This window comes from Pieris rapae, chromosome 2 (genome assembly GCF_905147795.1).
Source record: "Pieris rapae chromosome 2, ilPieRapa1.1, whole genome shotgun sequence".
In the NCBI taxonomy this organism is placed as follows: Eukaryota; Metazoa; Arthropoda; class Insecta; order Lepidoptera; family Pieridae; genus Pieris; species Pieris rapae.
In genome coordinates, this window is record NC_059510.1 from 6,400,583 (window position 1) to 6,424,875 (window position 24,293).

General features: G+C 32.3%; 1 protein-coding gene across 1 annotated transcript in view; it reads left to right on the forward strand.

Moving 5' to 3' along the window:
- Nucleotides 1–23,865, forward strand: part of LOC110997250 (homeobox protein MSX-1-like) — a 36,524-nt gene extending 12,659 nt beyond the window's left edge. The window contains exons 2-3 of the mRNA XM_022265315.2: nucleotides 20,390–20,571; nucleotides 22,177–23,865. Of these exons, the coding sequence (XP_022121007.1) occupies nucleotides 20,390–20,571; nucleotides 22,177–22,425 (431 nt within the window). The 3' untranslated portion in view covers nucleotides 22,426–23,865. The remainder of the gene's footprint in view (nucleotides 1–20,389; nucleotides 20,572–22,176) is intronic.
- The last annotated feature ends 428 nt before the right edge of the window (nucleotides 23,866–24,293 follow it).

The window sequence follows — 24,293 nt, forward strand, 5'->3', positions numbered from 1 at the left end:
TTTAGGATCATAGGTTACATAAACCACTATTCGGGATGACGTAAGAGAAAAAAAAATGGCAAAAAGTAAATATTTGTAACAAAAGTTAAATTCCATAACTTCAAAAATACATGACTTAATTTTTTTTTTCTGATGACTGGTGTGGCATTACCTATCAGAAAATTTCGACTTGACGTCGACTTTTGGGACATCCCTGTATATATATATAACATTGTGGACCAATTGTGGACAAATCTTCACAAATAGTTCTTTTTATATAACAAGAAGGTTTCAAACATTTTTAGTGTTACATATTTAACTAATCACGTTAATAAACAAAAAATAATTTAGGAATTTCCAAAAATAATGTCATCTTAGGTGGATGACATAATTGGCCAACATTAGTGGTGATAATCATAAGACTCATTACAACATAAAAAGTACGCAACAAGTCACACTAACAAGTACATTGTATGTTAGTGACAGTTTACAAAAAGCATTTCTATGGAATATCTCATGTTGTGCTCAAATCATTAACGGTCTTTATTTCCGTCCATTCATACAATCACTTTACAGTGTAGCATTCTCTTGTATTAAATAATTATAACACGCAAGATTTTAAAATGGATTTTTATAACATTCAATTATTATGACCAATTATATAAACAATATCGACAAGATGTTATTTAATTCTATTACTATTTATCAATAATTTATGTTTTGACTGCATACGCTTTTTAAACTTGACACGTCAAATAATAATAGAATTTTATTCCGAACACAATTATTGATAGACAGTAATAGAATAAGAAGAGTTTAATAAACAAACCACTACCTGGTACCAACTGCTCACAGAAGTATTTCCGATTAATTTAGGGTTCTTCAAGTAAAGTCCTAATTGTGCTCCTGGTACATAAAAAAAAATATTGATAGAGATACGTTATATTTATCGATAAAAATATCACCCGTTTATGCATCAAAGCTCGGTAAAGAAACAACAGAAAATTACATTACGAAGTTATTTAAAGTACATAATTAGTTTTGTTCGAGTGATCATAAATCAAAGTTCTCAAATAGTTAACCTATTTGCTTACCAATAGACAACATTTATCTATAGATCTATAATTCAACTAATCAAATATCACGCTGACATTTAAAGCGTGATTGTGCGCTAATCTATTGTTGGTATCTTTATAAGATCGAAAAAGAAATTGTTACATCAAAAAATAATTCACAACTTATTACTGACACATTTTTCATTTCTAAAAAAATAAATAAATTAGTGGCCCTACAATCTCTTTAGGTCTTGGCCTCAGATTTCTAAATCTGTTTCATTTTAAATCTAATAGGCAAGTGGGTGATCAGCCTCCAGTGCCTGACACACGTCGTCGACTTTTTGGGTCTAAGACATGTCGGTTTTCTCACGATGTTTTCCTTCACCGTGCGAGCAAATGTTAAATACGCACAAATAAAGTCCATTGGTACACAGCCGGGGATCGAACCGGCGACCTCTGGTATGAGAGTCGCACGCCAAAGCCACTAGGCCAACACTGCTCTATTGCTATTTTAATTTTTCATTTCTATTCAAGTAAAAAAGTGAAAACTAAACATTATACGAGAAAATATTTTATTAATTAACACTTCATTGCCTACAGAAATATCATATAATTGACATCATTAAATGAAAAGAAGGCCAACTGGCGGGCTATCGCATATCGCTTTCGAGCGATCTCTTCCAGGCAACCATTTTTGATAAGATTATCGTAATAATGTTAGATTATTATAAGCTATGGATAAGTCTAATAAATAGAACATTAAACAACGAAAAGTTGCCACGTGTTGCGCCATGACCGCTACCACCTCCATTATTAATTCTAATGGGTAAGATCTCGGTAATCGGCGTGTTGGTAGAAGGAAAAATAATGGCTTCGTAACATTAGGGAGACTATTTTACCAGATTGTATTGCGAGTGTGGAAGTGTTGCTGCATCTGTTACAGGACAAGACACGTTTCACGAGACTGACGACCAACCAGTAATGGAGAGGCATCAAAAGAAGGTCTGACAGAAGTAGAAGACGTTTAAATAGATTTCGCCGAGATTCTAAATAACTTCGATTTATTGCATTACTCACATATAACACAACAAACTTATCAAACAGTTTATTTAAGAGAAATTACGCCGCAATTATTAACATTGATTTTAATTGTAATTTACATATTATAGGAGTGTTTTGATTTATGCGTGGCCTACTTGTAAAATGTCTCTAGAAGGGTCTTCTACAACAAGCGGCCGAGAGTGCAAAACAAAACATGATTACGTGTGATTAGTCGATGATGTGATCTGTAATTAATCTAGATGCTATGACTCACAATTTGTTTTACATTAACACTTACTCACAAGATTATATAGCAACAGGTGCGTCTATATTTTAATATTGATTATTACCAATATTTAAATTAAATATTAGATTAAATAATACTCATTTAAAAAGCAATACAAACACAATTACTTTAACTCTTTAATCTTCTATAGCCAGTCTATTATAGACAAACAAAATGTTTCCATAATTAAAAATATTTAAAAAAGAATATAACAAATTACAAACACAAACATAGAACTGGATGAGACAATGCAATTAAATTCCAAATTTAAAAATTCTATTAATTGAATTTGTCTTTGACTGACACAAAATCAATTTTCTTGCGAGATTTCTTTAAACTGATCTTAAAACGAGCCTAAAACAGGCCAATAAATTACTCGATATAGCAAGAAACCGTTTCTCCGTTTTACTTAACAAGCCACGGGCCCAGTTTTGCCTTAAATGAACAGCAATTAGAGATACCTCGTATACAACTTTCGACTTACAAATATAGTGTACAAATAGCTTTATTTCAACCTCCTTTCTAGTTACGATGTGTCAATTTATAAAGACCAATTTTTATGTTAACTAAGGATTTATATATATTTTTTGCATATTCTGCACATTGATTTAAGGCGTTTAAAGGTCGAAAGTACACACAAGAAATGGAAAGAGCGCCATCGTCACTCTGTTGACGAATTAATAGAAATAATTTCTATGTATTAATACAATATATAATTCTGTACTAAAATTTGGGTTAGCGTAGTCAAGTTGGAGAATGTAATATTGTTCCATGTAAAATTAGGCTTGTCGTTAATGCGACTATGTATTAAAGCGTTGTTACTTGTAAAGTTGGCAAATAGGTTTTATAAAAATTCTCAAACAAAAATTTTGGTATTTAAGAAATTCGCGCATCATTAGGTACCCGAATTTACCTTAAATAAAAAAAAAATAAACTGTAAAACAAACGCAAGACCACTTCGTATCCTGACTAGTTTCTTAATTATTATTGCCATACCCAGACCCCAGGGGTCTTCCAACAGCAATTGCGCAAATATGGAAAAGTGAACTAACCGATGACAATTACGAGTGCTAACAAGATCGCTCCCCCGCTAGGTCCCCTTTTGCAGTGATAATTTCCCGTAAGTTATATTCGAAAAAAATACCGTTTTCTTAATGTTTCTAGCTGTTGCCACTGAATACCAATATCGCAGAATTATTTACAAGAATCGACCCGTTTTTGTTCCAGCTATATGTTTCTATGTTTGTCCATTGGGAGGCACTTAGGTAGCATTTAATATTTATGAGCTTACACACTTCAATATGTAAGTAAAAAGCTTTCACAATACTCTAGTCTGTCGCTAAATGGAAAATCAAATGCTGCTTTAAAAAATTACAAAAATTTGAACATAATTAAATGAAAAGCAGTTCAACTGGCGCTTTCGAGCGATTTCTTCCAGGCAACCACTACTTATAATTTTACGAATTTTTAAGCTTGGACCTCTAATTTCTGTATATGTTTCTTGGTCATTTGTCAATCTAATAGGCAAGTAAGCAGCAGTGCTCAGCCTTCTGTGCCTGGCACAAGCCGTCGATTTTTGGGTTTAAGGCTAGCCAGTTTCTTCACGATGTTTTCCTTCACCATTCGTTTGAATGTTTGAATTTGGAAGAGTGCGGCTGTAGACCATTCCGTTGATGCAAAGCTGGAACTACGATCTCAGGGCTGACAGTCGCACGCTGAAGCCACTAGGCCAATATTGCAAAATATAACTGACATATATAGAATCTTGATAAAATAGATAAATGTCAAAGCCTTTATGTATTAACGACAAAATGATCCTTTAATGCTTACGCAGCTGAGCATGCAATAGGCAGGTGTCAAATTCAAACACCTTTGATTTTTGTACTTAAATGTTTAATTATTTAAAAATTTATAAGTATCCGGCGACAGTAAACTTGATTAGTTTATGGCTCTACAATTTAAAAAGACATAACCGAGAGGATAATGACACTAACGTTGTTTTAAAATATTTATTCAATATAAAAAATTATAATCACTTCGTTTACGAATTTTGTAGGGAAAACAAATTATTCGAGTTACTTTCACCTAATTGCCTCAAAATCATATCATCAGCAGAGTAAAGCCAAGAAACTGATTGCAGATAGTTAAATAAAAAATAATAAACACTTTAAGCTTGACAATGTCTTTATTATTTACGTACAGTATTTTACAATAAGCGTATAATACATAGCGGCATATATATAGCGGCGTCCATGCATTGGGTTGTCTCTCTCCCTAAAATATGGCGAGGGGGCCGATGGCTGGCCATGCGTCATACTCGTGAACGCGTGCTACTGGTGACTGGTCGTACTTGAATTCGTGTATACGGTGATATTAGTTGTGTCTACTAAGTATTTGCGTGTTGTTCTCACGAGTATGTAAGTGCGTGCTCATATTTCTCCGTACCTCCTGCTGAAAGATGACAAATCTTTGTTTTTAATTTATTTAATTATTCTTTATTACTCAAGATGTCATATGGAACATGGCGTAATTTGGCGTCCATAAGTGTACATTATGATACCTACATGAATAAATGATTTTTGGTTTATTTGATTGATTGATTGATACATGACATTTTTATCCGGTTATCTTAATCATGATATAGTTTGAAAGGAATAAGTAACTACACTTTTGTTTTTTTCGATTACATAGACATCAATTAAACATATAATATTTAGTCTAACTTTTACATTTTTAATGTTAAAGATATTTTATTAAAGGCAACTTTCGCTTTGGTTACCTAAGTTCCTCCAAATTTTTAGTGACACTTTTGTTTTTTTTATAAATATAGGCAGTAGTAGGGATTCACGGGTTCTGCCTCACTCGCTGCCTCAGTCAACCTAACCCCCCGTGCCGGGGACTGCCTCACTCGCTGCCTCAGTCAACCTAACCCCCCGTGCCGGGGACTGCCTCACTCGCTGCCTCAGTCAACCTAACCCCCCGTGCCGGGGACTGCCTCACTCGCTGCCTCAGTCAACCTAACCCCCCGTGTGTTTCTGGCTCAGCGGCAGTCCCCACCTAAAAAAAAAAAAAAAAAAAAAAAAAAAGTTTGGTCTCTTTCCCCACTAAACAGACCGTGCTGAGTCGATAGCACTCACTCCCGAAGCGATATTTCTCTCTGTTTCGAAGTTAGGTTTTGCTATACGTTGCAAATTAATCGATTTACTAATCACCTCATAATAAGAATGTAACGTCTCGTCCAAATCCTCATTTACTAATCACCGAGTCAGTTTCGTATGCATAATTAGCAAATTACCATGCGCATTTACCTGCAAATGCACCAGGACAGATGGGAAAAGGATTTACTGAACATTAAAAATATGATTTCCGTGTTTTATGTGTTTATTTGCATTATGTTACAATACAACTTTACTAGTGTCATGTCATTTCTTGGCGAGTCATACGAAAAATTTCTGAGGTAATCTTCCAAGCTGAAACCCCAGAACTTGTAGTACAAATATACTACACAATACTCCCCACAAAAGGCAGAATAGATGTCCTGAACGCTAGCTGTATTATAGCTCCATACCCGACAATTTCTTCTTAAAAAATCCGCTATTACTCTAATAGGCTTACGTCCAAATGAATCAAAATATTCTCCAACTTTTTCGTGGTTGATATGAATAGCTACCCAATGAGATCCTGGTTGTGAGTCAGGGTCGAGATTGCATATAATAAATGTGGGTAAGTGTACGTGCATTGGTAGGCGATTCGAGGGGTACACGCTATACTGGATGCTGGGATGTATTTTATGGAGACTCATTTGCAGGTTTAATGTATTCATTTTTATTCCAACGCGTTTGACCTTCTACTCTTATATATTGCACTAAATACAATTCCAATTCCTATCAATCATCCACCTCAACTAACATCACGTTGTATTGTCATCCCAACATATGTGATATCTTATATGCATTTATTTAGAAAAGTAGGGAAATTATAAATGAGAAACCATATTTTTATTTATTATATTTCATTCCGTTTATTATTCTCAATTTAATCATAAGTACATAAAAGTCATTTCTTAACTACTATAATCCACACATACATTTCTGTTCTTATCTATTTCTATAATGTTTGAAAACTCTGCATAAACTACACAGTTAATTGTTTCAGTCAATGCGTTCTCGAATCTTACTTCCATTCTCACACTACCATGACGAATGAGATTCCAGTGAATATTAGAGTTAGCTGATAAGTCGGGGGTTAAATCAAAGGCTAGTAAACAGTATCCATCTGAGTATTGCTCCCTCGATATCCCATTACCTTCGTTAAGAAAATGTATACCGGTACCTGAGTACAGTGTGTGGTATGCGCTGGCAAATACATCGTTTGGGAATGATGACCCTATTAGTAATTAATTAACTAACTATCAAATTCTAAATTACGTTATATAATTAAGTAATGTTTCAGTTGTCCTCTAGTATAAATATTATGCTGCATTGTACAAAGTCAATCATTGTGAATTGTGTTGAAGACCTTTGCGCATTAAGGTAAAAAGTGTGTTACGAAATAAATAGTTGTGAAACGAATATATATATTTACAATGTCTCAAGAATGTGTTAGTGTCTTTTTTGAAGAAATGGATCATGAATTTGAAAACATTGATACAATTGAACTTTTTAATGTTTGTGATGAAATAGAAAGAGGTGATTTAAATAACTCATTTTATGATCAAAGAATGATGGAGCTATGTGAGGAATTCGAAAGAGAACTGTGAGTATATTTAATAATCATATTTCTTATTTTTGTTATGATTAAGTATGTCTATTCGCAAGTCTAACAGTTAAATAAATCAAAATTTTATTCGATAGGGTTGATCAAATGGATTGCGGAACCAAAAGGAAAGCAGATGTTGATATTAACTCTGTTGATATCAAAAGAATAAAATCTGGACCTACCATGGATTTTTCACGGTCTTCACAAGAGCCATCAACATCGAATGAAGGTAATAATTCTAACACGAAATTTTGTTGTATTTGTAATACAAATTTTTCCAAAAAATATTTCGCTAGTCATCTAAGGAGCAATGCACACAAAAATAATGTAGATAAAATACAAAAGAAAAATGTGAACTAAATTATTAATAATATGTTTATGAAATTTAGTTGTAGATAATTTCATTACTCATTATTATTTATTTATGTGTTTTATAATATTTTGTAAGATAATGTTTTCATATTATTGTTTTATTTAGATATTACCTTATTTATATTTTAGAGTAACTTTAATGTATAAATAAAATCTTTTAAAGAAAAATATTCAGTTTTATTTGGATATCCAAAGAAGAAAGAAGTATAAAAAAAAATGATTCATTTTATTCATCCTTTTGCTGCCATCATAGCAGGTCCAACAGGATGTGGAAAATCAAACTTTGTAGCACAATTCATTAAACATAGGGATAGTGCATGTAATGAGTCTTTTTCTGAAATAACATGGTGTTATGATGAAATGCAGCCACTATATAATATACCTGGAGTGAATTATCATCAAGGGTTGCCTGATTTGCATATGTTCGATGGTAAAAATCCTCATTTGATAATAATAGATGATTTAATGAGAGAATCTGACGGTAGAGTTGTTGATATATTTACAAAAGGAAGTCACCATAGAAATTTAAGTGTTTTTTATATAACACAAAACTTATTTCATCAAGGAAGAGGACAACGTGACATTTCCCTTAATTCAAGTTACATCATTTATTTCAAAAATCCCCGTGATAAAACACAAATTAAATTTCTAGCTAGACAGGTTTCGCCTGAGAACACTAAATTTATCGAAGAATCATATGCAGATGCTACAAAAGTTGCTCACGGATATTTGATGATTGATTTAAAACAAAATACTGATGATACACACCGGATAAAATCAAACATTTTTGAAAACACTCACTATTGTACATTATATATCACCATGAAAGCATATAAATACCTTTGTAATCAACGATTTTGAGTCAGTTTTAAACTATGTATCATCGAGTAACAACACATAAAGATTTATTGTCAGCTCTACACACATTAAAACCAAGACATCGGAAGGTATTACTGAAAACCTGCAATAATCAAGAAATAAACTGTCTTTGTGAGTGTATTTATAACGTTTTGAAAGGAAAAGTACCATTGAAAGGAGCAGAGAAGTCTAAACTTAAAAACCTAAAAAATACCTTACGTAAGCTAGTAAGCAGAGGAAAAAGTTTTGAATATAGAAAAAATATATTAATTCAAAAAGGAGGTTCCTTTCTTCCAATAATATTAGGCACTGTTCTAAGTAGTCTTATAAGTTGTTTTACTAATAAACCACTATGAATACTAAAAAAATGCTGATTATTGAACACGATTTTGTTGATAAAATAACACATCAACAAAATGAAATTTAGAAGCCAATTAGGAGATCGTGAGAAATGGGCCCTTTACCAACAAATTTTACAAAGATACCTTCATTTTTCTATGGTAGAACGTCAACCTCAAGAAATAATATTTACTGAAAAAACAGTAAATAATAAAACTTATGAAGATGGTAAAATTAATTTCACTGATAACGAAAATGAAAATGAAAATGAAAAAGTGGTAGGTGGTGAACAACCGTCGTTGGGTAAAGACGTCTCGTTTCAGTTGTCAACACAGGACATATTAAATTTGATTCCGAAAACTTATATAAAGAAAGGAGAATTATTGATGGAATCCATTCAAAACCATAGTGATAAATTACAATGGAATAAATATGGTACAGTGGTAATTAGTGGAAAAGAAATTCCTGGAAGTAATATTATTGATTTAGTAAATGATGCATTAAGACCCTCAAAGAAAGCAGATCCCATCGGTTGGGAAACATTCTCAGAATTTTTAAATGATATAAATATACCACTGACATACATTGGTAATCTCAAAAGACTTAAATATATTGGCAATCTTAAAAAACATCACACACTACCGATCCAAGAATCAAGCATCGATTACACTTCTCCGACTCAATCAAATCATAACAGTAAAATAAAAAACAAAATTGATTGGGATAAATGGACCCCATATTAAAGCTTCATCAAATATATTATGATATTTCACATCCTGCCGGTTACAGTAATGTGAATACATTAACAAAAGCGATGAATGGAAAACTTTCTAAAACAGATGTAGAGACGTGGTTGCAGTCTCAAGAAACATATACGTTACATAAGCCAGTTCGAAAAAGATTTCTGCGAAATAAGTACATTTTATCAAATTTTAATGAATTGTGGCAAGCTGACTTGAGTGACTTAAGAACTTACGAACAGGATAATGATGGATATAAGTATATTTTATGTGTCATTGATGTTTTTAGCAAATATGCGTATGTTAGAGCAATAAAAAAGAAAGATTCTGTTACAATAAAACAGTGTTTTACTAGCATTTTTGATGAAGCTAAAACTGTTCCTAGACATATACAATCAGATAAAGGTACAGAATTTGTATCTAAAGATGTCCAAAGTTATTTAAAAAATAAAAATATAAATTATTATACTACAAATAATCCAGATATTAAAGCAAGTATAGTAGAAAGATTTCAGAGAACTTTAAAAATGAAAATGTGGCGTTATTTTACATATAAAAATACACATCGCTATATAGATATCTTACAAGATTTAGTTAGTTCATATAATCACAGTGTGCATTCTAGTATAAAAATGAGACCATGTGATGTTAATAACCAAAACATTATGAAAGTTTGGAGGAATCTATATTTTGATGGAATTTCATGTAACTCAAATTTGAAAAAGTTACCCAAGTTTAAAGTCGGTGACCATGTAAGAATTACTAAACAAAAACATACATTTCAAAAAGGTTATGAAAGTAATTGGAGTGATGAAATATTTATTATAACTTCAGTTATAGATCGCTCACCATGTGTTGTATACACTTTGATGGATTTGGAAAATGAATCTATAACAGGCACATTTTATGAGAAAGAATTACAAAAAGTTACATTTTCCCCCACTTCTGATTATAAAATTGATAAAATCTTAAGGTATCGTAACTCTGGACTCAGAAAAGAAGCATTAGTCAAGTGGAAAGGGTACCCAAACAAATTTAATTCTTGGGTATTATTATCTTCTATCAAAACTTTACAATGAAGGAAAGTTTTTATTTAACTTTACTCAGCAATAGTTCCACACAATATTTTCCGGGAAATATGACTTCAAATTTTTCTACAAAACTACCTAAGCCCATTACATTAGAAGGAGAATGGATGGTAGGTATAGTTGAGTTCCAATATCCCTCTACTATGTTCTCCGTGCAAGAGCATGAAAATATTATGTACATAAGTAAAAAAACTACCATCAATAACGAAGAGACCACACTAATGTATAAGAACCATATACCGGCCACCAACTATGATAATATACAAAATATTCTTATAGCTTTAAATTCGAAAGAGAAAGTTAGTTTTCGCCAGGACACCGTGTCAAAGTTTGTCTCTGTTGCAGTAAAGGATCCATCAATAATTTCATTATCTCTATCACCTAATTTGAGTTTTCAACTTGGGTTTGAGCCAGATACCAATCTAGTAAATCAAAATATCAGTAAACGCCCTGCTAATCTACATTTAGGGTTACCATCACAATTATTTGTGTATTGTGATATTATAGAACCACAAATTGTTGGTGATGTCATGACACCCCTGTTGAGAATTATACCCTTAGATCCCGCTAAATACATATATGGTTCAAATAAAATGCATATATTTTCACCACCACATTATTTACCTGTTATGAGAAGAGAATTTGATGTTATTGAGGTAGATATAAGAACAACCACGGGAAATGCGGTACCATTTCAATACGGTACATCGTGTGTGAAACTTCATTTTAAAAAAATATAATCTTTATATCTTTTTTGAAATGTATACACCTCAAGATACTATTATATGTCCTTATGAACATTATTATTCGCAACAAGCTGGATCTGGTATTAATGTAATCTACAAAGGAGCCTTACATCAACGTGGTCATGGTATCGGCAGTTTTCTTGGGGGGTTATTTCGAAGTGTGCTACCTTTACTCACTAGTGGTGCTAAGGTGATTGGAAAAGAAGCACTTAACAGTGGTATTGGGCTTTTGTCAGATGTTGTAGCTAGTCGCCCCATTAAAGAATCAATTAAAAATCGTTTGAAAAGTGCTAGTTCTAACCTTAAACACAAAGTTGATACCAAAATTGATGAACTTATGACTGGATCGGGTGTTAATAAAAGACGAAAATATAGAAATGAGCTCATTCGAGTTTCACCTCTTAAGAAGAAAGACGCTTTAAGGAAAACAAGGAACAAAAATATTAATATTTCCAAAGATATATTTTCAAACTAATCATAATGTCATTTATTCATAATCATTCATGTGAGTGTGTTAAATCTGAATTGGACCTATTTGCTCTTCCTTCCACACAAACAAGTATCGAATATGGGCACTGGATACACTACAAACCAATTTCTTCATTAAGCGATGATGGACCCATCGAATTCCAAGTACCTGGTACAGGAGACGACTACATAGACCTTTCGCATACACTACTCCATCTCAAGGCTCAAATTAAAAATCAAGACGGTTCTGTAGTTAATGCAGCTAATGTAGTGGCACCAGTCAATAATTGGTTACATTCTTTATTTAACCAATTGGATGTTTACCTAAACCAAAAACTTGTGTCACCCCCAAATAATACTTATGCATATCGTGCTTTCATAGAAACTCTATTAAATTATTCATCATCTGCCAAAAAATCACATTTGACATGTGGTTTATGGTACGAGGATACAGCTGGTAAAATGAATGAAACTAATGAGGCAAATAAGGGCTTTTACAAAAGACAACAACTTTCAAAGGATGGTAAGGATGTCGAAATGATTGGACATTTACATGGGGATATATTCAATCAAGATAAATTCCTCATTAACGGGGTCGAACTATCTATAAAATTAGTGAGATCGAGAGAAACATTTAACCTCATGTCACAGAATGCAGATAATAAGTACAAAGTCTGTATCACAGATGCAACTTTAATAATACGCAGAGCAAAAATTAATCCATCAATACTAATAGCCCATCAAAAGGTTCTTGCCACTACTACAGCTAAATATCCTATAACAAGAGGCGAAGTGAAAGTCCTGACCATACCATCTGGTGTGCAGGGTAAGACACTGGACAATATATTTTTAGGACAGGTTCCTAAGAGATGTATCATTGGTTTTGTTAATAATACCGCCTTCAATGGTAGTTATAATAAAAACCCATTCAACTTTGAAAACTTCGGTATTTGCTCCTTTAGTTTATATATAGACGGTCAACAAATACCATCAAAATCATTACAACCATCATTCCCAAACGATGTATTTGCCAGCGCATACCACACACTGTACTCAGGTACCGGTATACATTTTCTTAACGAAGGTAATGGGATATCGAGGGAGCAATACTCAGATGGATACTGTTTACTAGCCTTTGATTTAACCCCCGACTTATCAGCTAACTCTAATATTCACTGGAATCTCATTCGTCATGGTAGTGTGAGAATGGAAGTAAGATTCGAGAACGCATTGACTGAAACAATTAACTGTGTAGTTTATGCAGAGTTTTCAAACATTATAGAAATAGATAAGAACAGAAATGTATGTGTGGATTATAGTAGTTAAGAAATGACTTTTATGTACTTATGATTAAATTGAGAATAATAAACGGAATGAAATATAATAAATAAAAATATGGTTTCTCATTCATAGTTTCCCTACTTTTCTAAATAAATGCATATAAGATATCACATATATTGGGATGACAATACAACGTGATGTTAGTTGAGGTGGATGATTGATAGGAATTGGAATTGTATTTAGTGCAATATATAAGAGTAGAAGGTCAAACGCGTTGGAGTAAAAATGAATACATTAAACCTGCAAATGAGTCTCCATAAAATACATCCCAGCATCCAGTATAGCGTGTACCCCTCGAATCGCCTACCAATGCACGTACACTTACCCACATTTATTATATGCAATCTCGACCCTGACTCACAACCAGGATCTCATTGGGTAGCTATTCATATCAACCACGAAAAAGTTGGAGAATATTTTGATTCATTTGGACGTAAGCCTATTAGAGTAATAGCGGATTTTTTAAGAAGAAATTGTCGGGTATGGAGCTATAATACAGCTAGCGTTCAGGACATCTATTCTGCCTTTTGTGGGGAGTATTGTGTAGTATATTTGTACTACAAGTTCTGGGGTTTCAGCTTGGAAGATTACCTCAGAAATTTTTCGTATGACTCGCCAAGAAATGACATGACACTAGTAAAGTTGTATTGTAACATAATGCAAATAAACACATAAAACACGGAAATCATATTTTTAATGTTCAGTAAATCCTTTTCCCATCTGTCCTGGTGCATTTGCAGGTAAATGCGTATGCGTAATGGTAATTTGCTAATTATGGATACGAAACTGACTCGGTGATTAGTAAATGAGGATTTGGACGAGACGTTACATTCTTATTATGAGGTGATTAGTAAATCGATTAATTTGCAACGTATAGCAAAACCTAACTTCGAAACAGAGAGAAATATCGCTTCGGGAGTGAGTGCTATCGACTCAGCACGGTCTGTTTAGTGGGGAAAGAGACCAAACTTTTTTTTTTTTTTTTTTTTTTTTTTTTTTTTTTGGCGGGGACTGCCGCTGAGCCAGAAACACACGGGGGGTTAGGTTGACTGAGGCAGCGAGTGAGGCAGTCCCCGGCACGGGGGGTTAGGTTGACTGAGGCAGCGAGTGAGGCAGAACCCGGCACGGGGGGTTAGGTTGACTGAGGCAGCGAGTGAGGCAGTCCCCGGCACGGGGGGTTAGGTTGACTGAGGCAGCGAGTGAGGCAGAACCCGTGAATCCCTACTACTATAGGCTGAAATACACATTTCAGGGTTTTAGTTTTGTCACTCTTTCAATCTTTTTATCTATCAACAAGCGAGACATTTTGAACCAATTCAACTTAGGGTCCTTCAAGAAAAGAGTGTAGCCATTTTTAAAAGGCCGGCAAAGCACCGGTGAGCCCTCTGGCATTGAGAGTATCCATTGGCGGCGGTATCTTCAGGTGAACCTCCTGCTCGTTGGCCCCTGATCTATAAAAAAAATAGGTCCAAATACCAATACCAGCATTCTACGTCAATAATACTTATTATAAGTGACACCGCACTTAGGAAGATCTAGGACTCGTATCAATCATAACAGCTATTCCAAGGATCGAATTCAGGTGCAAAATGGCGGAATTTATTCATACTACCAAAACTATTAAGCCATAGAAATACCGTATAACCTTTACACGTATTAACAACGCAAAAAGAGAAGCACGCGAATTGTGCCCTAAAATGTCTGCGATATTAATAATTACACATTTGTCAGAGTCTTAAAAAGAGAATGTCTGACCGGCTACCATATTGGGCACATGCCACTGCGCAGCTGACCAATTACTGAGGTGCGCAAAAAGCGTGCGCAGACAAATTGTAAAATTGTTGCGCGCTACACGCCGGTTGCGAAATGGACGCGAAATGTTGTTGTCGCTCTATTGCGGGGATTGTTGAAACTAAGATTTTAGAGGTTAGATTTTAATTTATTTCTTTTCGCTTCTTCTTCGTCGTCTTGCTGCCTTAACACCGCTCTATCCCCAATTTGTGTTAGTGCATTAGGATGTTATTTAATACTTAAAAATTTCTAGTTATGTGGATATTAAATGGTGCTATGTAAAAAATACTATGCCACTATGACTCGCAAAAATTAACAAACACGTTTGTTTTAAATGATTGAATATATTTAAAAAAAGAAATTTATCTATTTAAGGTATTTGTTATGTTTTTATTATTGTCGTATTTTTTTAGAAATAAATAAATACCCTATTCATACAAAGTAATGTAGGTAGCTAGTTTAAGAAACGAGAAAGGGTTAATTTAGTTCAGCAAAAGCTAGTTTCTGACATATTGTCTCACTGTGACAGATCAGTAAAATCTGATTTACTATTTATAATGTAAAACAAAATTTGTCTCAGCCTGTTAGGCCAGCCAACAGACAAAACAGCGATCTAAAATCAGTAGTCCAAAATGGGTCAATATTTAAATATATTATATAGCCTTAATATAACCAAAAATAATATCGAAAAATAAATAAAGCATTGACGTAATTTCTCAAATACGTATGACAAGAATTGTACTTAAACCATTCACTTTTTTCATAGTATATTCATTTTAACTTTCATTATTTTTGTTTTATTTGCTGATACCTGTTATTATATGAGGAGAATCGTTAACCATTAATCAAATTAACCAAGCTATTGATTACAAAAATTCAATTCTTATTAAAATCTACTTGTTTTTACTTTTAATACTTAGGGTTTTCAAACAATAATTTGTTCGTATTTTCATTTCTTCTCTCAACAACAAGTTTTTCTTATGAAATACTTATTTGCTTTAGTAATTTTAATATTACTGTATTTACTCAATCACACGAGGCTTAATTTAACACGGGCACAAAAGCCTAACGCCCGAACCCAATATTAAATCCAAAATCTCAGATTGTAAACAATCTAAGATCAGACCATGACAGTCGATCGATCTCCTATCTCAATCCCAATAACCAAACCCTACGAAGATAATCCATTTTTGGCAACGGATAGAATGCAATCTCTTCGCTTTTTACACTCATATTTGATAATCAACACAATAAAAATACAGTAAATAAAGCTGTATAAATAATATTAAAATATACATGTCTGTGTATAAAAAAATATGAAATTGCTTTTTTATTCTTAAAAAACTGATGTTAGTAAAATCTTAATAAATTGGCACAGTTGAACTGTCATTTTCATACAAACGTTCACATACACCAATCCGACCTACCATGGATAGCTTGAATCGACTGATGGCTATAACAATCCGCCGATTGGTTATTTGCATTTATCAATTTTTTGTTTAAGATATCTATTTCATATGGCCAAAAATTGAGAAAGGTTGAGGCGCTAGTCTACTTACATATAACAAAACTGTAGCAAATAAATAAAAACTGAAAAGTTGCTAAGACTTACAGCGCCACTGATTTTAACATACCCTACATAAGTAATAATTCTAAATAATACAGCGTTATTTTTTTCTTTATTTCCATATATCCTCGTTGACAACCCTAATAATACCTGAAAAACAAAATGCGTCCGCCATGCGTGAATGTTTTGCTGTCTCCGTCACACTTATCACTAATTAGACACGAGTGACAGAGTGCCACGACAGTTTTCCATTTGCTAAAGGTGAACATTCCCAAGTTTTTTGCCAAAGCTTCCATTTTGATCGAAACGGTATGGGTAATAAAATATAATGAATTAATTAATTTTTATCGCCTACTGTATTAAAACAATAAACATTTATAACGGCCTCTTACGTAAATAATGTACCTATGTAATTATTTTTCAAACCTATTTATTTCTGGGTCTTATATAAAAAGTTATGAGTCTTACTTTGTCGAAATATATCAAAACTCAATGAAACGCGTAAGATTGAAAAAGATATAGACCCCTTGGTATCGACTCCTTCCAATCCTTTCCAAATGTCTCCATATTTGCCAATGGCCAGCATTTTCCTGCTATTTCTTTCAAGTAGTCAGCCCACAGTATTTTGGCCGGGTAGCCGTTGGTTTATTTCTGGTCAAGTTCTGTTGCCTTTAATGTCCATTTATAGCTAATTTAGTTTCAAAGAAAGGATTTCCTGCCCTTGGGCTAATTTTCAAATACTTATAAAGTAAAAGATATTCACAAACACGATGGTATGAATTTATGTATCTAATTTCTAATGATTCGCACACATACGGTTTAAAATGTCTTTTTTGTAATACATTTCAAGTATCTTTCGCCTCGTTTCGATTCGTGTCTTGATGTATGTTAAAACTGTATTTAAAAATTACTTTCTCATGAATATTTTTAAATTTAGATTATATATAGTATGGTATATATAGAAGTTTCATATTATTTGTGTTCGTAAACAGTTGTAAGATAAAATATACAAGCAAAGGCTAGTTTTAGAAGTCTTGATGTTTTTTCTGTTCTCATTAAAATTATTAAGTTGGCGAGTTAAAATCATTCAGTAATTAATTAAGTCCCTTATCAGCTATAATTGGAAATAATAATGGAATGTAGACAGCAAAGAAACCAATTAACAGTCTGTCTATCGATCCACAGTCTACGCACTCACAGTACAGACTTATAAACTACAGATACAATAATACGTTATATTCTTTTCTGTAGATTATTTAACATTTGTAATAAAATTAAACGGCTAATTGTAATTTAAAATGATTTTTTTATAATTATATATCGGTTTTAAATACAATATCAAGTTACTTTTTATTAAAAAAAATATATTTATATATGACATAAATATTTGTTTAACAAACTACTATTTAGTAGCACTTCCTAGTGATATCTCTAAGACTAAAAAGCATACTAATTAAATTTCCAATCTATTGATACCATAGACAAGTGATTGTATCTGTCGATTCGTCGAAAAATCAATAAAACATTGATCGGTGAAGCATCAATAATTTTATTTACCGGAAAATGCCGAGGCTTTTATTTTTTTATTTGTATTTAATTGGATACATTTACTATGTTCTTAGTTACGACCGGGTGCACAGAAGATAATCTCTAATTTTCCATTCATATGGTTCCGGAAAAAGCATGGAGTGCATTATGTTACGTATAATATATATGAAGATAATTCGCTTATTGATTTTTGAGGATTGCCATTATATGCGTAATTTGCTTTATTTTAAGTATTTTGTTGATTTTTTGTATATTTTAAATATTCATGATAATTGATATTTAGCGCCGTCATTAATTTTCTTTTTAAATTTAATAGACTTATTTGTCAAACATAAATAATAACTCAATATATTCTCGATGTTTCCGTACTATACGAGGAATTCAACTTCTGGAATTAATTACATTACATTCTTGCCTTAGGACCTATTTAGGAATTCTATATACTACTTTATATTTTAGGGCATAGACTTTAATAGGTACATTAATATAAATTCACATGCTTTTTTACATTAAAGAGTTGTATATGTAATGTAATTATCTTTATCTTGTAAGCCATAAAATTTGCCATTTAATAATGACATAGGTCACAAACGATGATCAAAAAGCAACTCAAACGAACACAAATGTGCAATCCTCATAAATCCTACCAATTTAAAGCCTTAATAAGCATCTGCATAACGCATTCATCCACAGATTACAATAATCCAATTAAATTTAGACATTGACAACTAAATCCTATTAAGCATCAAAGAGCGCGCATAATTGGACGCCATTACGCGGTAGCGCAAATTGTCTATGGTCTGTCATCAAAACAAAATGGCGGTGCCGTACGCGCGGGAAAATAAATACGTTTCGAGATGGATATTATATCTTCATTAGCGTAGTGCATCGCATTGATACGTCTGCGGGTTCGGCCATTGAAATTGTTTGTATTTTATCACTCGCAATAGAGCCTTTTTGGTTTGTCTCACTATTGTATCGAAAGTTAACATCTGCTGTCAATGCAGCGATATTTAATGGCAATATGAGTGGGAAACTCAGTTTTAAGAATATTGTATGCTATTCAAATGTCTCATAGAATTTCATTTAATATCGTTGGTAAAGTAATATGTAGTTGTTTCTATTTAGTTGCATTAATACGAAACACTTTGGTTAGTATTTAGTTAGCGTATAATAGCGTCTGACTGTTAACTGAATAATAATATTCAAAGGATAGAATATTACCTGTAGACACGTATAACAAAATAATACATAATTGCTCATGTAATACAACGTACACTTGACAGATCACTTTCTAACCGGAGCTGTCACATCGGATAAAACACGTAAAAATGATAGGTCTGTATTTTAAATTAAGAATGAGGTTATTTGCCTCTACTTTAAATTAATAAAAATAATTACTCTGTGGCAAAGACCATGTAAACAATAAAATAATGAATTTCTAAATGAACTATTAATAAAACTGATCAACATAATAAAGGGCTTGTATGAACTTAATGTTTGTGTGTTAATGCAGGTCAGGAAACATGTCAATGAACGGTAAATCAATGAATATATTAATATAAGTTATCGTATCAATTTTAAAGTAACATAGACTTTTTTTAATCAAGTGCAAAAGTTGCCAAGTAAAAAAATATTTCGTGGTATATATTATTCATTATTCATTCATAGACCATGAAAATTGTTAAAAAAAATGTTTAATTAAATTGTGGCTGGACACATCATTAAACGCATAAAAGACTATGAAATAATACACATTTCCAGTAAATATTGATTACTTATATTGTCCGCGATATAACCGGATGTATCGATTGTGAATCTTTATTGTTTTTGAATAAAATATTAACATCGAATCGAGGTACTGTATAATAACACATGGACCTGTTTCCGGTGACCTAATTATATTAAAATCGATAGAAATACAACTGTGAATTATTTAATAAAATTATGTTTATGCGCAATTGAAATATGTATATTATTTATAGGATGTCGTTTGATTCATACGTTTTATGTTTTTGTAGTTAACACTTCTAAAAAATATTCTTAATTTGAAACCGTTTCATTCATTTAACGGAATCTTTGTATGAGGGATTTTCGGTTCGGAGCAAGATCTTAATTGCAAGACGCTTGCAAATAAATAGAAAAAAGAAAAAATATAATAGTATATATTATGTACTAATATACACTATTATATATATTCTGATTAACACAAACTAAAATAACTAATTAATTTAATTTAAAAAAGACTAATTTCGTAGTACCAAAGACCATATACTTTAAATGGTTTTAGTACTACTGACGCTTTCGATTAGCTGTCGCGATATTTAGATACATAGATTAAGCATTAATCTGAAACGGATAATTAATTACATTTCTCGGATATAAATAGTACAATGGCAGTTTTCTTAACAGCACCCACCGGCCCACCAGTGGTCAGATGCCAACTCCGGAAACACAAGCCGAACCGGAAGCCGCGTACACCCTTTACAACACAGCAACTTCTTGCGTTGGAGAAGAAGTTCAGAGACAAACAGTACCTGAGCATCGCGGAGCGAGCTGAATTCTCTTCTTCGCTAAGACTAACAGAAACTCAGGTAATTCGGGTTTAAAGTTATCTATCTATCTCGTTGAAATTTGCTATGATTTTTACTATATTATATATTTAACCGCTATTGAGCTAGTAAGTAAGTTTGAAATGTTAAATAATACACATTTATATTAACCATAATTGTTGTTGTGTAAATAAAAATCATATGTTAAAGGAAAGAAAACTAGTAACATATACGATAGATATAGCACTATATATGTATATATACAAATATAATGGTGAAATATATATGTTACAGTGAACTTGAATATTAAATATTTATGTTAAATAATTAGCCACCCTGTTATTGCAGTTCTTTATTTTTTTATCCGTAAATTATTTATTATAAATATAGATACTCATCTTAATAAATGTAAATTTTTTGTAATAATTGTTAAATGTTAATGTTAATTTATGTGAGTGAATATCCGGTAAAATTATAATAATAAAATCCATTTATTGCAGTACTTAGATGCATTTTCACGTATTAAATTAATTAAGAGAATTTAATTATAAAATAATAAAATTAAAATAATGAAATCAGTGGCGCAACAACTTTTTTAGGGCTGTGCCTCAGACTCCTGATCTTCGATGTTTCATGATTAATTATCAATCTAATAGGCAAGTTGGTGATCAGCCACCTGTGCCTGACATAAGCCGTCGACTTTGGTTATAGGGCAAGCCAATTTCTCCACGATGTTTTCATACAGAAATTGATACGCAGCTGGGGATCGAACTTACGACCTTCGGGATGAGAGTCGCACGCCAACACTGGTTATCAAATATTACTCAAGTTTAAATTGGACCTATCTACAATAGCAATATCAACTTATATGGCAATGAAAACAAATGTCATGCAGTAACACTAACGAAGAAGAATAAATAGAACGGCGAGTGAACATTAGATGGAAAAAATACTGGGGTCTAAAGGAAATCCAAAACGGCACCTTCCCCCTGCATCTCAAGAAGATGGTAATGGATACATGTATCCTACCGACTCTGACCTACGCCTGCCAAACATAGACATACAACGCAAAAATAAAAACAAAACTAGCTGACTGTCAGATATCGATGGAAAGAAGCATACCTACTGAAAGTAAGAACGTAAAAAATAAGAAGTTATAAGAGCCAAAACCAACTTAATAGACGTACTTTATCATGCTCGTATACAAAAATGACGATGGGTAGGACACCTAGCCAAATACAAGGACAACAGATGGACATTACAAACCACAAAATGGGAAGGGCCTGCCGGAAAAAGAAAAAGGGGCCACCCAAGGAACGAAATAATTCAAGTAGCTGGTAAAGACTGGATCAGAAAAGCAAAAAATAGAAGAGCATGGAGTGAACTAGAGGAGGCCTTTACCTTTCATGGGGTTCCAATAAGAGAGTTTTAGATGAATAGTTATAAGATAAAAACGTTATTTAAGGTTGTTGAAAATAAATGGGCTTAATTATTATTATTATCTACAATAAGACTAAGATTAAATTTTTATTAACGTTAAAAAACTTAAAGATAGCTTATACCGTAGCAGCTAACTTAGGTAAAGAGTAAATTATAAGACTTTTACAGTCAAGTCTATTTAATTTAACGTTTCGTCACTTTTTTCAGGTAAAAATATGGTTTCAAAATCGCCGAGCAAAAGCGAAACGACTGCAAGAGGCTGAGATTGAAAAGCTCAGGCTGTCTGCGAGACCGTTGCTACCACCTTCCTTCGCGTTGTTCGGGGGTGGGGGAGCTCCCCCCCTATTTGCAGCGATGGCCGCAGCCACAAGACCTCAACTGAGTTTCTTAGGGGGACCCCCATCTCACCAACACGCCATTAATATGAATATCTTGAATTCCTTGCAACCGCATTGACATTCAGAACACGCGAAAACGCGTGAACATCCGCCATCTTGAATTGGCGGGAAATGAACATTTTAAATTTTTGGACTTGTGACAAAATAATATATAGGAATGATTGTGTTTTATTCTTTATTTAAATGTACTTGTAATATAATACTAAACAGCGCAGATCCTACACATTATACCTAGGTACTTAATAAACAAGAACAGAAGTATGAAATGTTTTTAATATTTCTACATTTCATTTGTAACTATAAAAATTCTCGGATATTCACTTTGTGGTAAAATTATGCAAAACTTGCTCAGTAATAGTATGAATAACAATTAAATTAAATAATTTTAAAAAATCTGTTTATTAAATGGTAGCTTACATATTCAATATAGTCTTCCTATTTTAAATTCCTGAGTATCGTAAAGACTCCATTAAAATATTTTTAATACTTACTACCAATTATATTATTGATTGGCCAAAATTTAAAAATTCTTTGTATGTTAGTACAATTGTGAGTCAATAATATTAATATTTACATTAACAATTTTATTATATAAGTTAGGATTGTCTATTAACAGATAATAGTCAAAATAGTCCATTGTGAAAAAAAATGCAATTTATAATGCGGCTTGAGCAAGATATGTGTCGATATTTTCAAAAATGTTACCGACTCAATACTGAAGTATGATTTCGATTTTCGATTTCGTAAGGTTTCTTGCAAAGTAATAATTTATACAACCGATACACATTATCAATATTTCTTGTTAAAACTTAACAACAAAAACTAATATGTTGGTGATTATTGTAAATAAATTTAGCCATACTATGCATAGTATATTTAAATTATAGGTATTCTAAGGAATTTTTAGTATCTAGTGTTTGGTAGACGATGGAAATTTTATTTATTGTACAACGAAATTTTAATTTAATAAACACTTGAAAGTTGAAATGAATATACACTGCAAAGTGTATCATAGATTCAAGAGTCCTAATACATAAAAGTGAATTTCGTCGTTTTCAAATTTCGGACCTTATATTTCAAGCCGGTCATTATATTGAAATTAAATTAATTATGAGTGCGTCGGAACGCTTCTAAATTTAAACCGGATGTGGTCTGTGTTAAGAACTGAAAAAATATACTTTTTGTCAAAACGTAAAATCATTGTTCTTAATTTAAATACATATTGTAAACAGCTTACATCTTTAATCTGTGGAAATGTTTTAATATTTATAGTATTCGAATAACTGAGCCGATATTAATTAGATATTATGTGCACTGTATTTGGCTAATTAGGGCATTTGTACAAAAATTACATTGATTTGATAGCAAAATTATTGTAAATATTTAATTTATTCTATACGTAAGATGTTAGAATAGATTTTTTAATGATTAAATTGCGGTAGGTATCCTGTTACATAGAGTTAAACTGTAAAATATTTTTGTTTTCTTTACGATAATGAAATATATGATAATGAAAATAAAACGAAGTTAAAATTGCTGATTGTTTTATTAAATTGTTAACAATTGTTGATCTTGATCATAAAATGCAAAAAAAAATTTGTGTGGCACAGGTTGGTAAAACTATAGGGAAAGTATTAATAGATATTATAAAATATACTAAAACATACGTAAAAAACTCCTAGTCTAAAAGCTATGCCCTTTAGCACTGCAGTAGCACATTTAAGGTCAAATGACGACTAACTATGGGAACACCACAGTCCTTACATGGTGGGTAAGTTCTTTTCTTAAAGGAGGCGTTTGAGTCCCGTTATATGGGCACAGTATTTATTATTCTTTTAAGTAGTCAACATCACGTTAAACATGAAAAAAATAAGTTCTAGGGCCTGCCATTTAATTTAAATTTAAAAGCGAATTTAGTATGTGTTT